Below are 20,982 nucleotides of genomic sequence, written 5' to 3'. Positions count from 1 at the left end.
TTCTGACCAGTGTGAGATGATATCTCATTGTAGTTTTGATTTGCATTTCTCTAATAATTAGTGATGTTGAGCATCTTTTCATGTGTTTGTTGGTCAGCTGTATGTCTTCTTTGGAGAAATTTCTATTTAGGTCTTCCACCCATATTTTGATTGGTACGCAGGCCTCACACTGTTGTGGCCTCTCCCGTTGCGGAGCACAGGCTCCGGACGCGCAGGCTCAGCGGCCATGGCTCATGGGCCCAGCTGCTCCGCGGCATGTGGGATCTTCCCGGACCAGGGCACAAACCCATGTCCCCCGCATCGGCAGGTGGGCTCTCAACCACTGCGCCACCAGGGAAGCCCTGGGTTGTTTTTTTGATATTGAGCTGCATGAGCTATTTTTTGGAGATTAATCCCTTGTCAGTTGCTTTGTTGGCAAGTATTTTCTCCCATTCTTGAGGGTTTTTTTTTTTCTTGTTTATGGTTTCCTTTGCTGTGAGCACTGTTTTTAACTGCTGAGCCTCTTCTTCAAACAAAAGTAAATCATGGGAACAGTAAAGCCCAGTGCTCTGGCTGAATTGGTTGCCTGCTACCCCACTCTCTCTGGATTACGGTGGGGATCCCTAGTACCTCTCCATGGAGCACATTCTGACTACCACTGATGTCGTGGAAAGAACCCTAGGCTTGGAATCAAAGACCTGGAATCAGGCCCTGCCTGCTGTTAATAAGCTGTTTGACCTTCAGCAGGCTTCATGGTCCTCATCTGTATAATCTAAGATTTAGACGAGCGCAGTGGTTTCCAGCTGTGCTCCATAAGGCCCTGAGTGTGTCAGAGGTGCCCCAGGAAGATTTGGGGACTGGGTAGTGGGGAGCATGCTGGATGAGGACAGGAAACAAGTGAATGAGAGAAAGGGAAGACTTGTGAAAGGGAGCAGAGATATTGCGGTGGTAGCTGGGAGGGGGATGTAGGGGTAAAGGAAAGTTTTTCAAAGGTGTGTGTGTTGATGGCACAGTTAGCTTGTGTGCAGATGGGAAAGGTTTAGGAGACAGGAGAGCAGAAAGGAGGGGATACCTGGAGGAGAGAGGGAGTGAGAGGGTCCAGGCACATGGGAGGGCATGTCTTTAAACTGGTGAAATGAACATAACTTAATGGTTAAAATGGTAAATTTGATGTTATGTTTATTTCACGTTTAAAAAATTGGAAAAATGTAATATCCTCATCACCATGGACCCTGTACTGTCATTAAAGAGAATGAAGTTGATCTCTATCTGTTGGTGTGCGCTGAGATCCAGGATACATTAAGTGAAGAAAGCAGGGTGCGGACAAGTGTGTGTAGTGTATTCTTAAGGAAAGACAAATGGTGATGTATACTTACACACATATCAATACCTGTATATGAATGTTATCTCTAAAAGTGTAACAGATAGTGGTTACCTCAGGGGAAGAGCCTGAAAGACCAGGTAGGAGGGACACCTACTGTTCACCTCATGCATTTTCATATCATTGACCATGAGTATGTATTACTTTTTCAAATGTAATAACCTTAAAAGGTAGTGGTCTCTAGCCTGAATTACTACTACTGAGTATATTCCTTAAGAATTGTCCTTGTTGTTAAGAACCTAATTCTATATAAGCATTTGTCACTGAGTTTCAGAATTATGTCAACATAATTTTAAAGAGGATGCTATGAGTGCAGAATCGGAGTCTCAAACTTCGCAATCGTTTCTCTGACATCTTGACTTCTAACACCTTTCTCTTTCCTTTTCTGTGTGCAGCATAGCAAATGTGCCACATACTCTGTGGGAATGCAGAAAACTTACTCCATGATCTGCTTAGCCATAGATGATGATGATAAAACTGATAAAACCAAGAAAATCTCGAAAAAACCGTCCTTTTTGAGTTGGAGCACCAACAAGAACAGACAGAAGTCGGCAAGCACCTTGTGCCTCCCATCGGTTGGGGTCAGGGTTGCGGGGCCTCCGGTCAAGAAGAAGCTCCCCTCTCCGTTCAGCCTTCTCACCTCCGACAGTTCTTTGTACTAACGTGAGGAAACAAAAGCGATTCCCATGCTGACTGGGCCTTCATATTTGTGCCATAGTGGAAAATTTCTAAATATTCTCAAATCCCATTTTCTCACAGCATAAATCTACAATTGATATGTTTTTATGAATGACAGTAACAAGAACCCTCTAGAAATTTGTGGAAAACAAACTTATTAGGGGAGTCTCACCATATTGCTGCAAGTTATTTATTATATAAAGTATTGTAAATAGAATAATGTGGGAATATGGCTGTTTTTAACGACTATAATTAAGACTCTTAGTTACTTACTATCAGAGTTAAATTAGGATTTCCTATACTGGTCCTATTTGTAAGTTTCCAGACTTGGGTGATAGATAATTCCTTAACTCAGAATTCAGATGACCCCAAATTAAGGCAGGGCAAGGAACAATAATGATATACTTAAATTAGTGTTACTAAAAACTGTCCCAAAGAGCTCCTTCCTAAGGGGAGTTCATTAACCTAAAACAACAAGATTTTACTATTATTTCTAAATAATATGAATGCTGTTTCCAGATAAAGTCTAGTGCCAAATTTGTCATGACTTATTAGATATAAAAACATTTAGGAACAACTTTTCTTCTATTTTATGTCATTTAAAAGTCGCTAACACAGTGGCAGTGTTAGATGAAGATGCTGTCTACAAGGTAGATAATATACTGTTTGATACTCAAAACATTTTTCATTTTGTTTAAAGTAGAAAGTACATAGTTGTATATTTTAAGAGTCTTTAAGAAGGGTTAAAAACATTGTATAAGGGCAGGATGTAAATGATTCAAGTTTAGAGCTCTATTTGACTTTTTAAAATGACATTCTTACCAACTGATTTCTCTTGCTAGACGTTGGATGACACTGTGACTCTAATAAGATTCACTGTTGGCATAGTACAAGTTATATAGTTTTTAAAAATATATCATTGACATGTAATTTTGAGAATTAACAAACTTAAATATTTTCTAGTGTGTAATATCAAAAGGGAAGCAACCATATTTGGGAAAGTGTATCCATTGCTCTTAGGGCTATTTTTGTATAAATATTTACATAAATGCATTCATTTGCCTGAGTTAATGGTTTCCACTTTGATTTCACTTTAATTCCCTCCTCTTTCAAATCATTTTTACCCTAATGCACAAAATGTTTTTATTGTATTTGATTTTTAAAAATTACTAACATTTCACAAAACAGGACTTAGCTTTCCAGTTATCTTAGTATCCCTGAAAACATATAGCCTCTTTAATTGTATTTATTTTTTGAATGAACAGTTGTACATTTTGATCCCCAGGCTCTCCTCTCTGGATGCAGCTGCCCCTGCCATTTTCCCGTGTCTCTTCCCGTTATTGGGCTATACATTTACAAACACATTCTTTCCCTCCCTCGCACACATTGGCTTTTTATTTTAAAATGGGAACTCTGGACTCCAGGCTTTCTGTGTTCAGAAGTCATGCTCAGTGATTACAAACAAACTGTGCCGCTACCCGGAAGGGAGGGATGGAGGTAGAAAGGAAGGAAGGAAGGAATAAAAAAGGTAGTACAATTGTTTGTTTACACTGGCAGCCACCCTCAAAGCACAGGTGTATTAAAACCAGACCTGAAGAACAGTGGCTCTGCCAGAAGGAACAAGTGCTTCATTCACTGTAGGTTTGTTTCCTTTAGACGGTCACATCCACCACCTTCCATGATAGATACAGGTCAAGGTCGCACATTAAAATCTGCCCAAGCTGGCTTTTCTCTGAATCTTGAGAGTCCCTGTTTAAACCGACTCCCTTAGGAAGGTGTCCACCAGCCCTCTTCATGCTAGCAGGATGCGGGCAGTGCCATCTGGGGCACACTAACTGAAGTAAATACCTGAGCCCAGAAAGCAGGGCAGGACAACTGGCAGGTGCCATTCAGGCCTCACTTCATCCTTCCCTAGTTTCTGTGAGAGGAAATATTGTTTCTTAATGTGAAAGAAAACAAGATCCTGTGGTTCATGGTGTAAAGGAGATGCCGTGGGAAGAGCCATCACCTGGACCGGGTGAAGAACGCATGAATGTGCTGGGCCACTGACTGTCCAACCACCGGCTCCAGTTCTTGGATGGAAGCATTACTTAGTTGCTGGATACTTGGAAACCTCTGAAGCAGGAGAGGAGCTTTAACTTTCCCGACTCCTGGGATCTGTTGCACAGTTCGAAGGAGGGCTGGCTCAGAGATCAGAGCCCGTTTCTTCCTGAGAAAAGGGTTCTTACTGGGCTCTCTGGTTTGCTCTTCAACCTGAACCGAGATGAAAGGAAAAGCACATGAGTGCCCTCTAGAAGACTGGAGGTTTCTTAAAATTTTGTTTTGTGGAAATTTAGTTTTAGTTTCTCCATTTGGTTCAGTTTGATTCACCACTGCAAATATTCTCATATATACCATGAATATAATTTTTCAGGCATCAGTAAAATTATTAAAATATGAACTATATGGAAAACCACTAGGTTAAAAAAAAACAACACATGAACTTGCAGACAGAAGTGCTGATGCTTAACAAAAGATACATGGCAGGACTTTCCTGGCAGTCCAGTGGTTAAGACTCTGCCCTTCCAATGTAGGGGGTGCAGGTTCGATCCCTGGTCAGGGAACAAAGATCCCACATGCCGCGTGGCCCGGCCGAAAAAAAAAGAAAAAGATACGTGTGGATGAGGCGAAGAAGCTGTTGACAGTGTCACCAGCCTAAGTGCAGAATAGTGCATGATGGAGTCATCAGAGCCCGGGAGGCTAAAATCAGGTCTCCAACTTGTTTGCTCTGTTACATGCTTGCCTAGGATGGGGGGCAAGCTCAGCTAGCTGCAGAGGCAGCTTCTGAACTTAAATTCCTCAAAAAGGTTTTGAGGAATAGAATAGAAACAAACCAGTCACTGGTTTATTAGATAGAAACCAAACCAGTCACTGATAGAGATTGATCTGATGGATTGTACCTATAATAAGGGCAGCTGTCAGAGTAACAGGTCCAGGAAGGTCAGTCAAGAGTCCTAACACAGGGCTGTTGTGGAGGAGTAGGAATCAGTACTTACCAACTGGATAATGAGACAGGACGCTTCCGTCTGGCTGGCCACTGGAAGCAACACCATCCCAAGATCCAGCACAGTAAATTTCTGTACGGCTGGAAAGTACTGTTCACTCATCTGCGTTTTTTCAACTACTACAATCCCTTGAAGTTTACTGGACTTTAATGAAAAAAGAAAGACAGGAAATTATTTTGTAACAAAGTTCCATTCAAGATTAAGAAGCTATCCAAGGGTGCTTGGAATGGCCAATGGTTTTATATAAATTATTCCAAGGGATAGTCAGGGGGGATAGAAGTCAATTTTCAATTGTTTCTTTAATTCAGTACTTACGTTTCTAACCCGAACAAGTCTCCTTCTGTAGCCATTTCCTGCCACCAAATCAGCTTCGGTGACATAAAGAATGCAGGATCTGCTAGACAAGTAAAAATCTACCGGTGTCAGGCCATCCTCAAAAACGAGTTTAATTTTTCCTTAAAATACAGAAAAGAAAATAAGTTCCGTGAGCTTTGGATGAAAAGACGGCAATAGGTGTAACGTTTTTAAAAAGTGGGCTGAGGTGAGAGAGGGCTTTGGTAGAGGGAGCCCACCGACCTTGCATTCCCTGTGCCAGCTGTGACCCGCGCCATTTCTCATTGGCCACAATGTGCCCAAACGGCACGTGCATGGGGCCTGTGCCATCAGGGGTGTTCCCTTCCATCGGCGGCCTGGATCTAATGAGGGGAATACAAGACGGCACTTGAGCAGGCTCTCCGGCACACGGCCCCGCATTCCACTCCCAGCCCCGGCCTCTTTGGCAGGGGCCCGTCTGCAGAGTGTTTTTTAAGAGGCTTGATTATTAGCCAAAGTCTAAGAACCAGGAGATTCCTGTCCTAGAAGCCGCGTCCCTCATTTGCGTCACCTGCCTGGCCCCTGATACTCCCGCGTCGTGGCTCCTCCATCCAGTCCAGGGCGGGGGCCGAGCCGGCCAGGAACCAGTTCTGGGTCTTCCGCGACATTACCTGCGGCGCTCCACTTCCGGGTTCTCTCCTGCGCACTCTCCAAGTCCTTCATCCTGCCGGCCCTCTGCCTCCCCTGGCGCCGGATAGGCTATGGCCTCAGAGATCGACACGTGACTGGCCAATAAGAGAATGGACAGCGCACACTGTCCATTCAGGCCTGGACAGGATTTGAGAGGGACCCGCTGGTTGCCATGAGCGACGGGTGTGAAGTAACCTTCGCTCTGATTGGTCTTTGGAAAAGCAGAGCCAATGGCAGACGTGGTTGTTGCGAAGTCCGTTGCGTACAAAAGGCGTCTGGCGCTAGGCCAGCTGGAGGCGGCCCACTTTAGGGAGTGGTACTCGGCTCTGAGTTCTGCTTGTCAGTCCAGTGCCGGTCTGGCCAACCCCCGCAGCAAGGATGCTCCCGGGGTTCCGGAGAGGCGGCAAGAGGCAGTTTGTAAGTATATCTGCGCCCGGCCTGCGCTCTGGCCCGTGGGGCCGGGAGTTAAGTGGGAAGGGGTTGGGATTTGGGATGGAGGCGAGGTAGCGGCCCAAGAGGAATTGGTTTTTCTTTCGAGAATCCCTGAATTTTCGTGTTTGGATCACGGATCCTCTATCCCAGTGTCGGCCTCAGTCATTAGGACTCGCCCTGTCTCACCTGTAACTTTCGCTCCGGTGTCGGGGAGTTCACTCCTGCCGGCACAAACTTGCTCCACTACTGAATATTCCTCTGTGGGAAGTCATTCTCGATTCTTCCTCCGCCACGCACCATGTACACCCCACCAGCAAGTTCCATAGATTCCACCCACCAAATGCATCTGGCAGCCGTCCCCGCTCCCACCCCGGTCTCCATCATCTACCTGCACTGCTGCAGCAGCTCCTCCCTATTTCTCGGTCTCCGTTCCTGCCCTTCCCCTAGGTCCGTTCTCCACAAAGCAGCCAAAGCGATTCTTTTAAAATGCAATTCTGATCGCGCCCACTGCCCACAAGTCACACACACAGACGCTCCAGCTCTTCCCACCCTTAGGTTTATTCAGGCCTTTGTCTTTGCTCTTTCTTCTGCCTGGAATGCTTCCCTCCAGACCTTACCATGACCACTGTCACTGCGGGCGCACACTTCCAGGCTCATTCTCTGACCCCTCCTCCTAGGATACTTCTTTGTAACCACTGCCCCCCACCCCAGTGGCGTTGCTCCTGTCCTCCTTTTCCATACTCGCCTGGTGAAACCCCAGACCTACTTACATCCAGTTCTCCATAAACTTAATACTTTAAATACAGAGAAAGCATTTTGATAAGGGTACTCCTGAACTCCGTTTCAGATTGGGATCAGAAAGCATGTCTGACTTGGCTTCCTGTTCTCAGCCCTATGACCTGCTGAAGTCATTTTAGACAGGTGGATGTTGAGAAGCAAGGAAGGCATAGTTGAAGCATATTTTTCCATTGCAATTTTGCTAACTCAGCATCTTTACTGAGGTTTTTTTTGCATTACTGAGTTCCTACTGTGTGTGTGCCAGAGACCCACCATTGATTGACAGCCTGTGGCCCCAAAGGCTAAAGGGTAGACAAACCTATAAGTCATTCAGCACAAAACGGTGAGGGAAAAAGTGCTGAAGAGGCATATACCAGGGAAGGGGCAGCAAAGTCAGCCCAGAGAGTTGACCTGGGCCTTGGGAGGAACAAGGAAATAGAATTCCAGGTGGAGAAAACAGCACGTACAAAAGTCTGACAGAGAGTCATTTGCTTTGTGGGAACAGGAAGGCAATTCTGAGTGCTACAGCATGTGTAGGGATGAGGAGGGCCCGCCAGAAAAGAATCTGGGGCCATTGATAGGAACCAACTGATAGCAGCCTTAGCAGCCTTCTGTGCCAGGAGAGGACATTTCTCTGTCAACCCGAGAGTTCTCATGCTGGGTTGAGATAGGATCATCCTGTGTTTTATTAGAGACTAGAGGCAGGAGAACCATAGTTAGGAAATGATTATTGTGGTACAGGGGAGAAATGTTCAGCATACTATGGGAGATTCACTCCATCAGATAAATAAACAAACAAACAAACAAAACTCACGAGGCCTTTTTGAAGGACCTTCTGGATGCCAGCCCCTGGGGATTCAAAGGTGAAGAAAAGCCTTTCTTGTCCTTGAGCATCTGCCAGGCAGTGGGGGATGGGGGAGGCGGCAGACAAGTGTATATCCTGGAGAATGGTGGGATACAGCAGTGGCTGCTCTGGAATACCTGCTCTTGGGGTTGGCCATGCACGTGGGACTCGGGGGTGGGGTGAGTGGGAGGGCTGCAGAAGGCATTTGGAAGGTCTGCTCGTCCCTCACTCCTGAAGGATGCCCAGACCCCTGGCTCTTCCCCTTGGTTGCACCTTCCTTTCCACCCCTGTACCTTGTGCCAACCCCAGCCTGATTAGTCTTCCCCGGGGCCACTTTCAGTGGGTGCTTCTCACTAGGTCACAAGATCTCCTTAGTCTGGTCTCAAAACTCTTAAATGGAAACAGTCCCCACTCTGACTCCAGCTCATTTTTCTAGCCTCTCCAACTCAGATGCCTCTGTATTTTAGCGAACTGGAGTGCTTATTTCTAGAACACTGCCACTAACGTCTTGCTTCATTCCTTTGTTCCTGTTCCTCCCTCCTTCTGGAATGCCTTTCTATCGCATTTCCCAAATGTGAGAGCAGTGGCCATCTTTGAAGACCCAGTCTAAATGCTCTGAGATTTTCTCCAACAGGACATCAGCGGTCCCCTTGCTGGCCCCCAGATCTGAAGGAGCCCTTGCCTCCCTGGGTCACCTCAGCACTTTGTCTTTACCTCTCCCTTGGCACTTTCCATGATTCTGTGTCGTATTATAAATATCTGGGTGTTTCTCCTCTGTACTGTCCCTCCTTAAAGATGAGGACAGGTTTCTTCATTGTCATGAAACGCTGTCATGGCGTTTTGCCTCTAGTAGATACAAATGAATGGCTGGTGCACAGGAAATGAAGATTGGGTTACACTCAGAAACGTCTCAGGGCCTCCCAGTTGCCTAAAGCAGGGTTCTCCGACTTTCATTGTGTGTGAGAACTAGTTTTTGTTACTCTGCATCTTTGAGATAAACTACCTAAAATCCTTATTAAGCCCCTACCAGGTGTTAGACAATGTGCTAAGTGCCAGAGTTCCAGGGTTGATAAACACAAGAAGGTTGCATGCTCTTAGGAAGCTTCCCTCTGGCGGGGGTGGGGGGGCAGCAAGTGAATAAGTAGGGTCATCAGGGGCAGTGCTGTGAGACCAGTTGGGGGTGCTGGAGGGTGACTCTGCGGGATGGTCAGGGAAGCTGTTCTGAGGAAGGAAGAGCCAGAGGGTGCCCACCGAGGGCGGCTGTATGGTGCTCCCTGCATGGGCACGTGTGCCTGGCCAGACGGGGCTTGAGGATGGCAGGGGGAGGAGTGGACCTCCTGGTGTGACTAGATCCCTGGGTGACCAGTGCAGGTGTTCCCTCCCAGGCGCAGGGAGGTGTGGTCGCAGTCCCCAGAGATGATCCCATTGACCTCTGCTGGGTTTCATTTGTGCAGAAACGCATCATCCATGGCCTTCTCCCTGCAGCCAGCATCGCACCGAAGCCAGCTGTGCCCCGCACACCTCCTCCACGCAGCCCCAACCCCTCTCCAGAGAGACCAAGGTGAGTCTCGGGTGAGCAGGCACTGAGGTCACCCTGAGCTCAGCCACCAAGTGCTGGGGCCCAGCACTGTTCAGATGGGTAAGAAAATCACAAGGAGGGTGATTAGAATCATGTCTTTTGAAATACATATCACGGTTCCATAACGAAGCACTTAATATGGTTTCTCTGTGAGATAATGGTCTGTTCCTTTCAGGTCTGTGGAGTTCTCACATGTCATAATTGAATGCAGTTTTTCAAAATATAAAACACTGAAGCACAAATATTTAGGTTGATAGTATGTTAAAAGGAATTTGAAATGTGCACCTAATTTTCTTTTTAAACACAAGTCTGCCTTTCAGAAGAACTGCTTTGCAGGGAGGAAGGAGAAGTGAGCTCGCTTGCCAGGGCCCGAGATTCCCCTATCCCTCAGTGCTCCTAACACACCAGAGAACTGCCTTCTTTTATACCTAAGACCGCTGCCTATGCCCTCCACAATTTTAGGCACAGGAGAATTTTAGACTTTCTTTTTAATCCGTAAAATACATGGATACATGGCTCAACTGTTAACAATGAGAAATAATTTCACTCAAGGGTGGTACCTTCTTTTAGTGTTCTTTGAAACTGGAATATTGTATGCCTCCTGATAATAAACACTTGGAAATATTTTCAGTGTTTGTTTTTTCCTTTGGTACAATCTTGATAACAAGAATAGCCATTTTTTAGTGTTTTCTCTGTGCCAAGGACTCTAGTCAGTGCTTAAGAAGCACTGTTTCATTTCATCCTCTCAGCGATCCTGTGAGAGAGGTCCTGTTGGCGTCTCTGTTTTGAGCTCAAGTGTTAGTCATTGGCCCAGGGTCTCACGGCTGGTGGGTGGTGGCATCGCTGCGATGGACTTGTAGGTCTGTCTGGCGCTTCAGTGTCTGTGTGAACAACCCTTAAGTTGTGTCATTAGAACTGAAATGTTTATGCAGCAGCAGTAGTGAGAGAGTTAGCTTCACATTCCATTATAAAGCAGAAAAACAAAAGACCACGTCATTTCGTGGCAAGCATGCTGTAGACTCGTTAGAAAATCTTTGTAGTCTCCTGTGTTTTCCAAAAATATATTTCTGGATTATAATCTTTATTAGCCCCAAATAATCAACATGGTTTTGGCAAATTTGGCCGACTTCTAGGTTATTTTACTCTAAACACTAATATTCAAATTAACCTCTGACGTTATTCCACTTCGCGTCTAGCGTAATAGTGTAAGAATCTTCCAGCAATCGCTTCTGTTTCCTCCTTCCCATCCTTTGCTACTGTCGTTATACGTTTTAATTCTGTATGTTATAAACCCCACAATATGGTGTTCTTATTTTTGCTTTAGATAGCCTTTTATCTTTTTTAAAGCAGTTTTATCATATAATGGATGTACAATAAACTGTACATATTTAAATGAATAATTTGATGTTATGACATACGTTTATACCTGTGAGACCATCACCATAATCAAGATAATACATGTATCTATCATCCCCTCAAGTTTCCTCACGCCCCTTTGTAATTCCTCCCTCCTTCCCCCTCTCATTTCCCATACCTCCGCCCAGCCCACCCTCATCCCCATCCCAGGCAGCCATCGATCTGCTTTCTGTCACTATAAGATTAGCCTCCATGTTCTAGACTTTTATATAAATGGAATTATACACAATACTTATGCTGGGTTCTTTCACTCAGCATAATTATTTTGAGATTCATCCATACTGTTGTGAAAATCAGTAATTCATCCTTTTAATTGCTGAGTGGTATTCCATTATATGAATATGCCACTGTTTGTCCATTCACCTGTTGATGGATATTTGGGTGGTTTCTAGTTTCTTGGCTACTAGAGATAAAGCTGCTATGAATATTTGTGCACAAATCTTTGGACCTGTAGTTTCATTTCTCTTGGGTGAATATTTAGGAGTGGAATAGGTGGGTCATATACTAGGGATATATTTAACCTATTAAGAAACTGCCAAACTGTTTCCAAAGTTGTTATTCCATATATGTTCCCACCAACAGGGTATGAGTTCCATTTTCTTCACGTGCTCACCAATACTTGGTTTGATCAGGTGTGTGTGTGTGTCTGTGTCTGTGGCTTTATAACTATTTGACAATTAGCCATTAGCTCTCATTCATGCTGACTGCCTATAGGTTTTTTTTTTTTTTTTTTTTTTTTTGTTTGTTTTTGGCTGTGTTGGGTCTTTGTTGCTGTGCGCAGGCTTTCTCTAGTTGTGGTGAGTGGGGGCTACTCTTTGTTGCCGTGTGCAGGCTTCTCATTGCAGTGGCTTCTCTTGTTGTGGCACACGGGTTCTAGGCTCACGAGCTTCAGTAGTTGTGGTGTACGGGCTCAGTAGCTGTGGCTCGCGGGCTCTAGAGCGCAGGCTCAGTAGTTGTGGCGCACGGGCTTAGTTGCTCCACGGCATGTGGGATCTTCCCAGACCAGGGCTCGAACCCGTGTCCCCTGCCTTGGCAGGCAGATTCTTAACCACTGCACCACCAGGGAAGTCCCTGTCTATAGGTTTTTGAAGGTGGTGACAGGTGCATAGATAACAATGTACAGAGCTTGTTTGGTGAATCTTCATCTTCATTACACTTTCTGGACAACCATACTGATAAAGTATGGGATGTTCCTTATTCCAGACAGTTTTGTTGAGCCTGGAGTCCATGGGCATATCTGTGGTTCCCATCAACTTCCTGGTAAATTTCTGGATCTCTTCAGGTGTCCAAGGGGCACCTCTCTTGAAGCTTGCTCCATGGATGTGCTTGTGAATGTTGGTGTGTTATTCTCTGGTCACCACCTCATTGATGGCAGACTGGCCCCTTCTTCTCTCCACCCTTCTTTGTGAGAGCCATTCTGCCAGGCCCAGGTTGAAGGGATTGTCTTAGCCAGTCTTTTAAATTTTGGACATTCTAATAGGTATGTAGTGGTATCTTTATGGTTTTATTCTGCATTTCTCTAGTAACTAATGGTGTTGAACATCTTTTTTTTTTTTTTTAATAACTTTATTTATTTATTTATTTTTGGCTGCGTTGTGTCTTCGCTGCCGCTCACAGGCCCTCTCTAGTTGCGGCGAGTGGGGGCCACTCTTCGCCACAGTGCGTGGGCCTCTCATTGCGGTGGCCTCTCCCGTTGCAGAGCACGGGCTCCAGGCATGCAGGCTTCAGTAGTTGTGGCACACGGGCCCAGCAGTTGTGGCTCACGGGCTCTAGAGCACAGGCTCAGCAGTTGCGGCACACGGGCCCAGCTGCTCCGCGGCATGTGGGATCCTCCCGGTCCAGGGCTCGAACCCGTGTCCCCTGCATTGGCAGGCGGACTCCCAACCACTGCGCCACCCGGGAAGTTCCTGAACATCTTTTCATGTGCTTATTTGCCATTGTATATCTTCTTTGGTAAAGTATGTGTTCAAATCTTTTGCCCACTTTAAAAAATTGGGTTTTGTTCCTATTACTGTATATATACACTATTCTGGATATATATTCTGGATACAAGTTCTTGTATCGCATACAAATATGTGATTTGCAAATATTTTCTCCCCATCTATGGCTTATCTTTCATTTTCTTAACAGCCTTTCAGAGAGCAGAAATTCTTAATGTTTATGAAGTTCAGCTTGTCAACTTTTTCTTCTACAGATCATGATTTCAGTATCATATCTAAGAAATCTTTGCCTAACCCAAGGTCATAAAGCATTTTATCCTATATTTTCTTCTAGAAGTTTTATAGTTTTAGCCTTTACATTTAGGTCTATGATGCATTTTGAGTTAATTTTTGTGTATGGTGTGGGAGGTATAGATTCAAGTTCACTTTTTTTTTTTTTTTTTTGCGGTACGCGGGCCCCTCACTGTTGTGGCCTCTCCCGTTGGGGAGCACAGGCTCCAGACGCGCAGGCTCAGCGGCCATGGCTCACGGGCCCAACCGCTCCACGGCATGTGGGATCTTCCCGGACCGGGGCACGAACCCGCGTCCCCTGCATCGGCAGGCAGACTCTCAACCACTGTGCCACCAGGGAAACCCCTCAAGTTCACTTTTTTGAACGTGGGTATCCAGTTGTTCCAGCACCATTTGATGAAAGTTATCTCTTGCCATGTAAGTAATTACACCAAAACTTAGTGGCTTTTTTTTTTCTTTGCCATGCCGTGTGGCTTGCAGGATCTTAGTTCCCTGACCAGGGATTGAACCCGGGCCCTTGGCAGTGAAAGCACGGAGTCCTAACCACTGGACTGCCAGGGAGTTCCCAAAACTTAGTGGCTTAAAACATAAAACAATAGCATTTTTTTTTTTTTTTTTTTTTTTGCTGTACGCGGGCCTCTCACTGCTGTGGCCTCTCCCGTCGCGGAGCACAGGCTCCGGACACACAGGCTCCGCGGCCATGGCTCGCGGGCCCAGCCGCTCCGCGGCATGTGGGATCCTCCGGGACAGGGGCACGAACCCGTGTCCCCTGCATCGGCAGGCGGACTCTCAACCACTGCGCCACCAGGGAAGCCCAAAACAATAGCATTTTTTATCTCATATCTTACTATGCTCTTTAAGTTATTTTTTCCTCTCTGTATTTCATTTTGGTTATTTTCTATTGTTTTACCGTTAGTTTCACTAACCTACTGTTAATCCCATCCAGTGTAATTTCCATCTCCTGAAGTTCAAGTCTTTTTAATAATATTCCATGTCTCTACTTACCTTTTGGAACATATGGAACATAATTATAATAACTGTCTTAATGCCCCTCTCTGTTACTTCTAACGTGTCAGTTCTGAATGGGTTTTGATTGATTATTCTCTTCATTATGGGTCATGTTTTTCTGTCTCTTTGCATGCCTAGTTTATGTATGTTTGCATACTAGACACTTCTGTGAGTTTTACCTTGTTGAGTGCTGGATATTTTTGTATTCCTCTAAGTCTTCTTGAATTTTTTTCTGGGATGCAGTTAAATTACTTGGAACCAGTTTGATCTTTTAGGTCTTGCTTTTATGATTTGCTAGGCAGGATCTGGAGCAGTGTTCAGTCTAGGGCTACTTATTCTCCACCACCTTTAGAGTACCCAGTGTCCCATGAATTATAATGTGTTCCCATCTGTCTGGTGGGAACAGTCACTGTCCCTAGCCCTGTGTGAGTACCTGGCACTGTTCCTCTCATCCTCGTGGATGGCTCTCCCCCAGCCTTCTGCAGTGTCCTCACACTCTTGCGCTGACGAGCATTTTGCTGAGCACTCAGGGCCCTTCTGCAGCTTTCTGGAGTTCTCTCTGTTCAGCTCTTTCCTTTCTGGTCCTCCGTCCTGCAAATTCTATCTGCCTTGGTGTTCCCTGACTCTCCACTCCATTTCCACACCTCGGTCTGGCTCCACCTCATTTCCTCCTCCCTGTGCTGTGACCTGGAAGTTTTCTCAGGCAGTAAGCTGGGACAATTAATTGTTTATTTTGCATTTTCAAGCGGGAGGGTAAACCCATTACTCTGTCTGTCCTTTATTATAGTTTTGAATAATTTGCAAAATTTTCAAATTCCTTTTCATTTCTATCTTTCTTTTTTTTTTTTTTTTTTTTTGCGGTATGTGGGCCTCTCGCTGCTGTGGCCTCTACTGTTGCAGAGCACAGGCTCCGGACGCACAGGCTCAGCGGCCATGGCTCACGGGCCCAGCCGCTCCGCAGCGTGTGGGATCTTCCCAGACCGGGGCACGAACCCACGTCCCCTGCATCGGCAGGCGGACTCTCAACCACTGCGCCACCACGAAAGCCCCTATTTCTCCTTTTTTTTCCCGCATTCTGATCTTTCATTTTAATAGGAACACGACTTGAATATAGACTGCCTGGATTACAGACCTGGTTTCATCTCCCATTAGCTAGGAAAGCTTAGACAAGTCATTTAACGTCTTTGAAAACTGGAGATGACAGTAATATCCATTCATACAGTTGCTGTGAGAATGAAGTGAGATTGTGCGATGGCACATAACAGACTACAGGCACGTAGCCAGTAGATACACACCGAACACTGTAGAACTGAAAGTAAACCTTGATTAATTCACGTATCCTGTTGTTCAACCTTCAGCTTGAGGGTTCGTGTCTCACTGGCTCACTGGGATGTTTTTGTCCATAGATCTGCTCTGGCTGCAGCTATTCTAGCAACAACATTGACTGGCCGGACTGTTGCCATTCCTCAGCCTCACCGGAGATCCCACTCTGAGAGTGACACGACCTACCTTGAAAAGGACAGTCTCATCGAGCCCTATGCCACCACCTCGGAGCTGAGGCATCAGTAAGGACCATGTCACGGGTTCAGCTTCCTCTCGGGGCAGAGGCAGGGCCGTTCTGAGCATGTGTGTGTGCATGTGGGTGCATATGACTAGGACTAGAGCTTAGTACTCAGGTTTTCATCTCCAATGTCAAAGGGATACTGTCTTGGGACATTCATCGGTCTTGAATTGTATCCGAATTTTCCCTAGAGTGGATCTTGTTAAATTATAGCTTGTGAAGACACCGGTTGCTTTCATGGCAGCACTGAGCTGGTGACTTCCGTGTTGCTTTTAGCCACAGCCGAGATGGTGAGAGCTGTCAGTCTCCAGTTCTCGTGCCTCTCCTCTCTGAATGGTCACACTGAATTTACCTTTGTTGACGCCTACTGTAGCCTTTCTTCTTTAACATCACTTTCTCTACTGCTTGAGCTGGCATAGAGCTGACACAGGGCCAGGAGTCAGGAAGGTTTCCTCCTGAGGGAGAGGGCATTGGGGGAGAGCTGCGGGCTCTACAGAAACCAACTGGGAATGGGTTGGGAGGTGGTCAGTGTGGGGCTGGGATGAGAGAAGAGGGAGCATGACACACGTGATCAACTGAAGGAAGACATTTGTGGCTGGGAGGAGTCAAGTGAGGTGGGGAGTCATCCGAGATGGTGCTGGAGGAGTGGGCAGGCTGGGGGTACCTTTGGTATCCTGTTCTGAGGTTTGGTATCTCCCCCAGGAGCAGTGGGAAGACCCTGAGGACTTTAAGGGCTTGTGGGGTGGAGGTGGGGGATGCATCGCCAGATTTGCCTTGTATCTGCCATGTTTATTCAATTTTGGTTTTTGAGGGTTTTTTTTAACATACCAAAATATTCTTTATTTTTTATGTATTAAGAGCTATCAGTGTTTGTAGTTTCTGACATTATTGTCAAATCTAGGAAGATTTTCCCTATTACAGCATTATACAAATGCTCACATATTTCCTTCTAGGATGTGTTTATATTTTTGGTTTTTGAATTTTAATCTTGACTCCATTTCTGAGATGTTTGAATATAGCCTGTTTTTCTCCTGGTAAGAATTTATACTTTGGCTGAATAAGAACTGAAGATCAGGAAGTGATTCTGAAATTCATTGGAAAGAATAAGCAGATAAGACCATAAGAGGAAATCTGGAAAGGAAGAATAGTGATTCAGGGGGAGGGCTGCATTAGCCCCATCATATATATATATTTTTTAAATAAATGTACTTATTTTATTTATTTATCTTTGGCTGCGTTGGATCTTCGTTGCTGCACGCGGGCTTTCTCTAGTTGTGGCAAGCGGGGGCTACTCTTCGTCGCGGTGCACGGGCTTCTCACTGCAGTGGCTTTTCTTGTTGTGGAGCATGGGCTCTAGGTGCACGGGCTTCAGTAGTTGCGGTGCACCAGCTCAGTAGTTGTGGCGCACGAGCTCAGTTGCTCTGTGGCATGTGGGATCTTCCTGGGCCAGGGTTCAAACCCCTGTCCCCTGCATTGGCAGGTGGATTCTTAACCACTGCGCCACCAGGGAAGCCCCAGCTCCATCATATTTTAAAACATTTAGTTGAAGTAGTTAAAGTAGAGGAGTGCTGGTTCAATGATAGAGAGGTGCACGTGAACACCCTGAGGTGAGCCTCGTGTTTGCAGGCATATTGAATAAATAAATAAAGGCAGCCCCACAGATAAAGGGAAAGGAAAGGATTCAACAGTATATTCATTAGCAGTATTAGAAAAAAATCAGCTTTGAGCCTTTCCTAATTCATACACCAAAACAAATTCTTATTGAATGAAAGGATTAATTTTTATATGCATAGAAATAAGACCATGAAATCCTATATCCAATCTTACCAAGCCTCTCAGAGAGAGATGCCTGCTGTGTACTTCCAAGCTAAGAATTTGGAAGGTTAAAAAAAAATTGTTTTTTAATCATCTGTATGTTAAAAAAATTTATAGTCAAAATAAGATAATAGAATAGGAAAAATATTTATAGTAAATACAAAGTCAGGGTTTTAATTTTAGTAGATGGAAAAGTTAATTTCAAATTGGAATGGACATACTAGAAGCAGAGTAGATAAATGGACAAAGGCCATGAGCAGACAATTCACAGCAGAGGAACCAAGGCTCACATCCAAATACATGGAAAAATATCCAGTCTCAGGAAGAAATGCACATTTTTACAGTGAGATTTCAATTATTTTGGCAAGTTTTAGAAAATTATTGCCAACATAGTTGCAGGTTGGGGAAACGATTTTGCGTGGACACGTGTGGACCCACGAAATGTTCCTGCTGTTGGTGGTGTACTTTCCGTGTGTGTGTGTGTTTATACTGTTCGACTCAGCAGTTCTCCATATGGTTGTTTGTTTTATGGGACTAATCCTCAATACAGAAGAGATTTGCTACACATTGACATTCATTACAGGGTTATTTATGATGGTGAAAATTGGGGGAGAAAACCTAAGTAAGGGGAACAGGTAATAAAACTGGTGTATGAACCTAACCTTTTGAGTTTAAAAACTTGTTAGCGAGGAGGCAAATTGTATATGTATGCAATGATAATAACTATAAAAACCTAGGTGAAAAGCTAGAAAGAAATGCTAACAGTGTACAAAGAGATGGAATTGTGGATGATATCACCCTTTAGCCTCTGTATGTTTTGTAATGTGGTCGTAATACTTTACAGTGGAACTTGAGGCAGTGCATTTAATACACGTATGTGAACCTATGTGAAGCATTAAGTGGCTTGTTGGTTTATTTTGCTCTTGAATGTTCTAATACGGACCACATAGGCAGAATGAGATGGGAAGAAGATCCTCTTTGCCATCCTTTGAAATGCTGGGCTACGAGGAGGAAGAGGACACTGACACGCACCTGTCATGCAGCCACAGGGAGTCGGGGGACACAAGTGCTCGCAAAGAAGAGGGAAGCCTCAGCGACGCCGTGTATGCCGTGCCACACAGAAATCAGGTGCTTGTATCGTTCCAGCGTTTCTTCTGCACCTTGACATTAACTCATAGTCAGTTGTGTCAAGTGCATTGGTAAGGATTTTCCTTTTCTCTCTTCGGCAGTTAATGGCTTTTGTTTGGGGGCTTATTTCTTTTTAACATGTCCAGTCTCATTTTCTGTCTTGTTAGGCTAAAATTCAAAACCCTTTCCTTTATCTTTCAAGACGAGTCCTTCAAACACAGAGATAAACATCTTCACATTCTTAACGTAGGTTTCCATCCGATGCTGGTCATCCTGCTCTTTCCTTTGACCCCCGCAAAGCTAATTTTCCTGTCACTTTTCTGTATCGATGTGTACGTTGCAACGTTTCTTCGCATTCATGCCTGACAAGAGGAGTATGATCACTCGTCTCTCCTTAGCAGCAGACGCTCTTTGAGTGCTTACCCTGTGTGAGTCTGTAAATCAAACTCTCACATGCATTGATTTCCTTCTGTCTCGGTGACGTAGGTTCCGTTTACGGCCCCATCACACATGGGGGAGCCAAGGTCCAGAGAGGCTGAAGGAGCCCATTTCTCCACCATTGCCTGCATGCCCTGGTTTAAACACTCTGCTCCCAGGGTTTTGGAAACTGGATAGCACCATTTCTTTAATGGCAAAAGACGGCACCATAATTTCTTTTTCCTTTCTCGCTTTTTTCTTTTTCACCATCACTATAATGTGTTATTTGTAGTGAGTAGACTTATAGACTTGTAGCATCCAACTATAACATATACAGATTGAATATACTGACTATCCTCCACTACATTGAATCACATTTTAAGTGGCGTTAGGGAACTTATTTTGAGGAATCCTTATGTGAGTCTTTCAGAAACTAACCATCACTTTCTAGCATATATAGACTTTAACATGCAGAGTTAGGTTTCTCTACAGCAAGGAGCGCTGGACAGGCAGACGGCTGCCAAGAACCCAAGGAGGTCTGCTGCAGGGCTCTAAAAGGCCTATGTGAGCTCCCACTGCCCCTCAGTCTGCACACTTCCTGGCTAGTATGTTGGACCCAGGTTACAGATAGAGCTGTATCACTCAACTATTTTGGAAGTAAAGCTTGCTACCACATTTCCCTCAAAGGAGAGAGATTATAGTGACCTGTACAACCTCCTTTGTCGTTAACAGAACAGATAGTTTATTTTTTAGGCAAGTGTGTCGTGGTGGCTCTAGGACCCATGTGCAGTATGGAGTTTTTGTGGGTTTTTTTTTCTGGCCACACCGTGCGGCATGTGGGATCTTACTTCCCCGACCAGGGATCGAACCCGCGCACCCTGTGTTGGAAGTGCGGAGTGTTAACCACTGGACCGCCAGGGAAGTCTCGGAAATGTCTTTTATTTAAACATTTGAAAAGTAGAGCAAGGCAACAAACACTGGCGAGGCTTGGTGAGGGTGTGGAGGAGCTCTCTAACGCCGCGGGAGTGGAGTTGACGCCACCGCTGTGGGGAGCTGCTCAGTGCTGTTAGAGCTGAACACGTACGTTTTCTATAACCCAGCCCCCCGCAACTGAGAAGCAGAAAATAGCATAACACGTACATTTTCTATAACCCAGCCGCCTGCAACTGAGAAGCAGAAAATAGCATAGCACGTTAGTGTTCTCATGCTCCAGAATGAACAAGTATTGACAGCTTATCTTTTGTTTTTCGTTTTTTCTTTTTTTTCTTCAGATTTTTTAATAAAAGAAAGAAAATTACACTTAGGGTTGAAATCTTTGCCTCCCATCTCCTCCATCCCTGGATAGCCATCTTCTCCTGGATTTAGGATGTGTTCTAGAAGTCTGTTTTTTGGTGTTTTTTTTTGCGGTACGCGGGCCTCTCACTGTTGAGGCCTCTCCCGTTGCGGAGCACAGGCTCCGGACGCGCAGGCTCAGCGGCCATGGCTCACGGGCCCAGCCGCTCCGCGGCCTGTGGGATCTTCCCGGCCTGGGGCACGAACCTCCATCCCCTGCGTCGGCAGGCGGACTCTCAACCACTGCGCCACCAGGGAAGCCCTATATATGTGTTTTTAATTGTACAAAGGTCACCGTACTGAATCAGTCTTTCCACCTCTCGGCTTTTTCACTCAGCATTGAAGTTTTGAGACGGAT

At 45.3% G+C, this 20,982-nt stretch overlaps 3 protein-coding genes across 7 annotated transcripts in view; 2 read left to right on the top strand and 1 right to left on the bottom strand.

The window, feature by feature from the left end:
• Positions 1-3,104, top strand: part of RHPN2 (rhophilin Rho GTPase binding protein 2) — a 59,278-nt gene extending 56,174 nt beyond the window's left edge. Inside the window, exon 15 of the mRNA XM_081216704.1 lies at positions 1,756-3,104. Within this exon, the coding sequence (XP_081072830.1) occupies positions 1,756-2,022 (267 nt within the window). The 3' untranslated portion in view covers positions 2,023-3,104. The remainder of the gene's footprint in view (positions 1-1,755) is intronic.
• FAAP24 (FA core complex associated protein 24) lies at positions 2,175-6,116 on the bottom strand. Of its 2 annotated transcripts, none has more exons than XM_081216705.1 (5): positions 5,966-6,116; positions 5,659-5,777; positions 5,398-5,537; positions 5,074-5,226; positions 2,175-4,291 (listed from the first exon to the last, which is right to left on the bottom strand). In XM_081216705.1, the coding sequence occupies exons 2-5, from the start codon at positions 5,762-5,764 to the stop codon at positions 4,043-4,045; spliced, it is 648 nt and encodes a 215-aa protein (XP_081072831.1). In that variant the 5' UTR covers positions 5,765-5,777; positions 5,966-6,116; the 3' UTR covers positions 2,175-4,042. The 2 variants fall into 2 exon arrangements, with proteins under 2 accessions (XP_081072831.1, XP_081072832.1); XM_081216706.1 differs by having other exon boundaries at positions 2,194-4,291; positions 5,970-6,076.
• A 272-nt stretch (positions 6,117-6,388) lies between these two features.
• CEP89 (centrosomal protein 89) overlaps positions 6,389-20,982 on the top strand; it is a 76,161-nt gene continuing 61,567 nt past the window's right edge. For all 4 annotated transcript variants that reach the window (XM_081215524.1, XM_081215521.1, XM_081215522.1 and 1 more), the window contains exons 1-4: positions 6,389-6,501; positions 9,592-9,698; positions 15,778-15,936; positions 18,698-18,875. In XM_081215524.1, the coding sequence (XP_081071650.1) occupies positions 6,463-6,501; positions 9,592-9,698; positions 15,778-15,936; positions 18,698-18,875 (483 nt within the window). In that variant the 5' untranslated portion in view covers positions 6,389-6,462. The remainder of the gene's footprint in view (positions 6,502-9,591; positions 9,699-15,777; positions 15,937-18,697; positions 18,876-20,982) is intronic.

The sequence above is a fragment of the Mesoplodon bidens genome (assembly GCF_964165515.1).
Source record: "Mesoplodon bidens genome assembly, chromosome: 18".
NCBI lineage: Eukaryota > Metazoa > Chordata > Mammalia > Artiodactyla > Ziphiidae > Mesoplodon > Mesoplodon bidens.
Note: the sequence above shows the minus strand (reverse complement) of the source record. Positions and strands in the feature narration are given on the sequence as shown.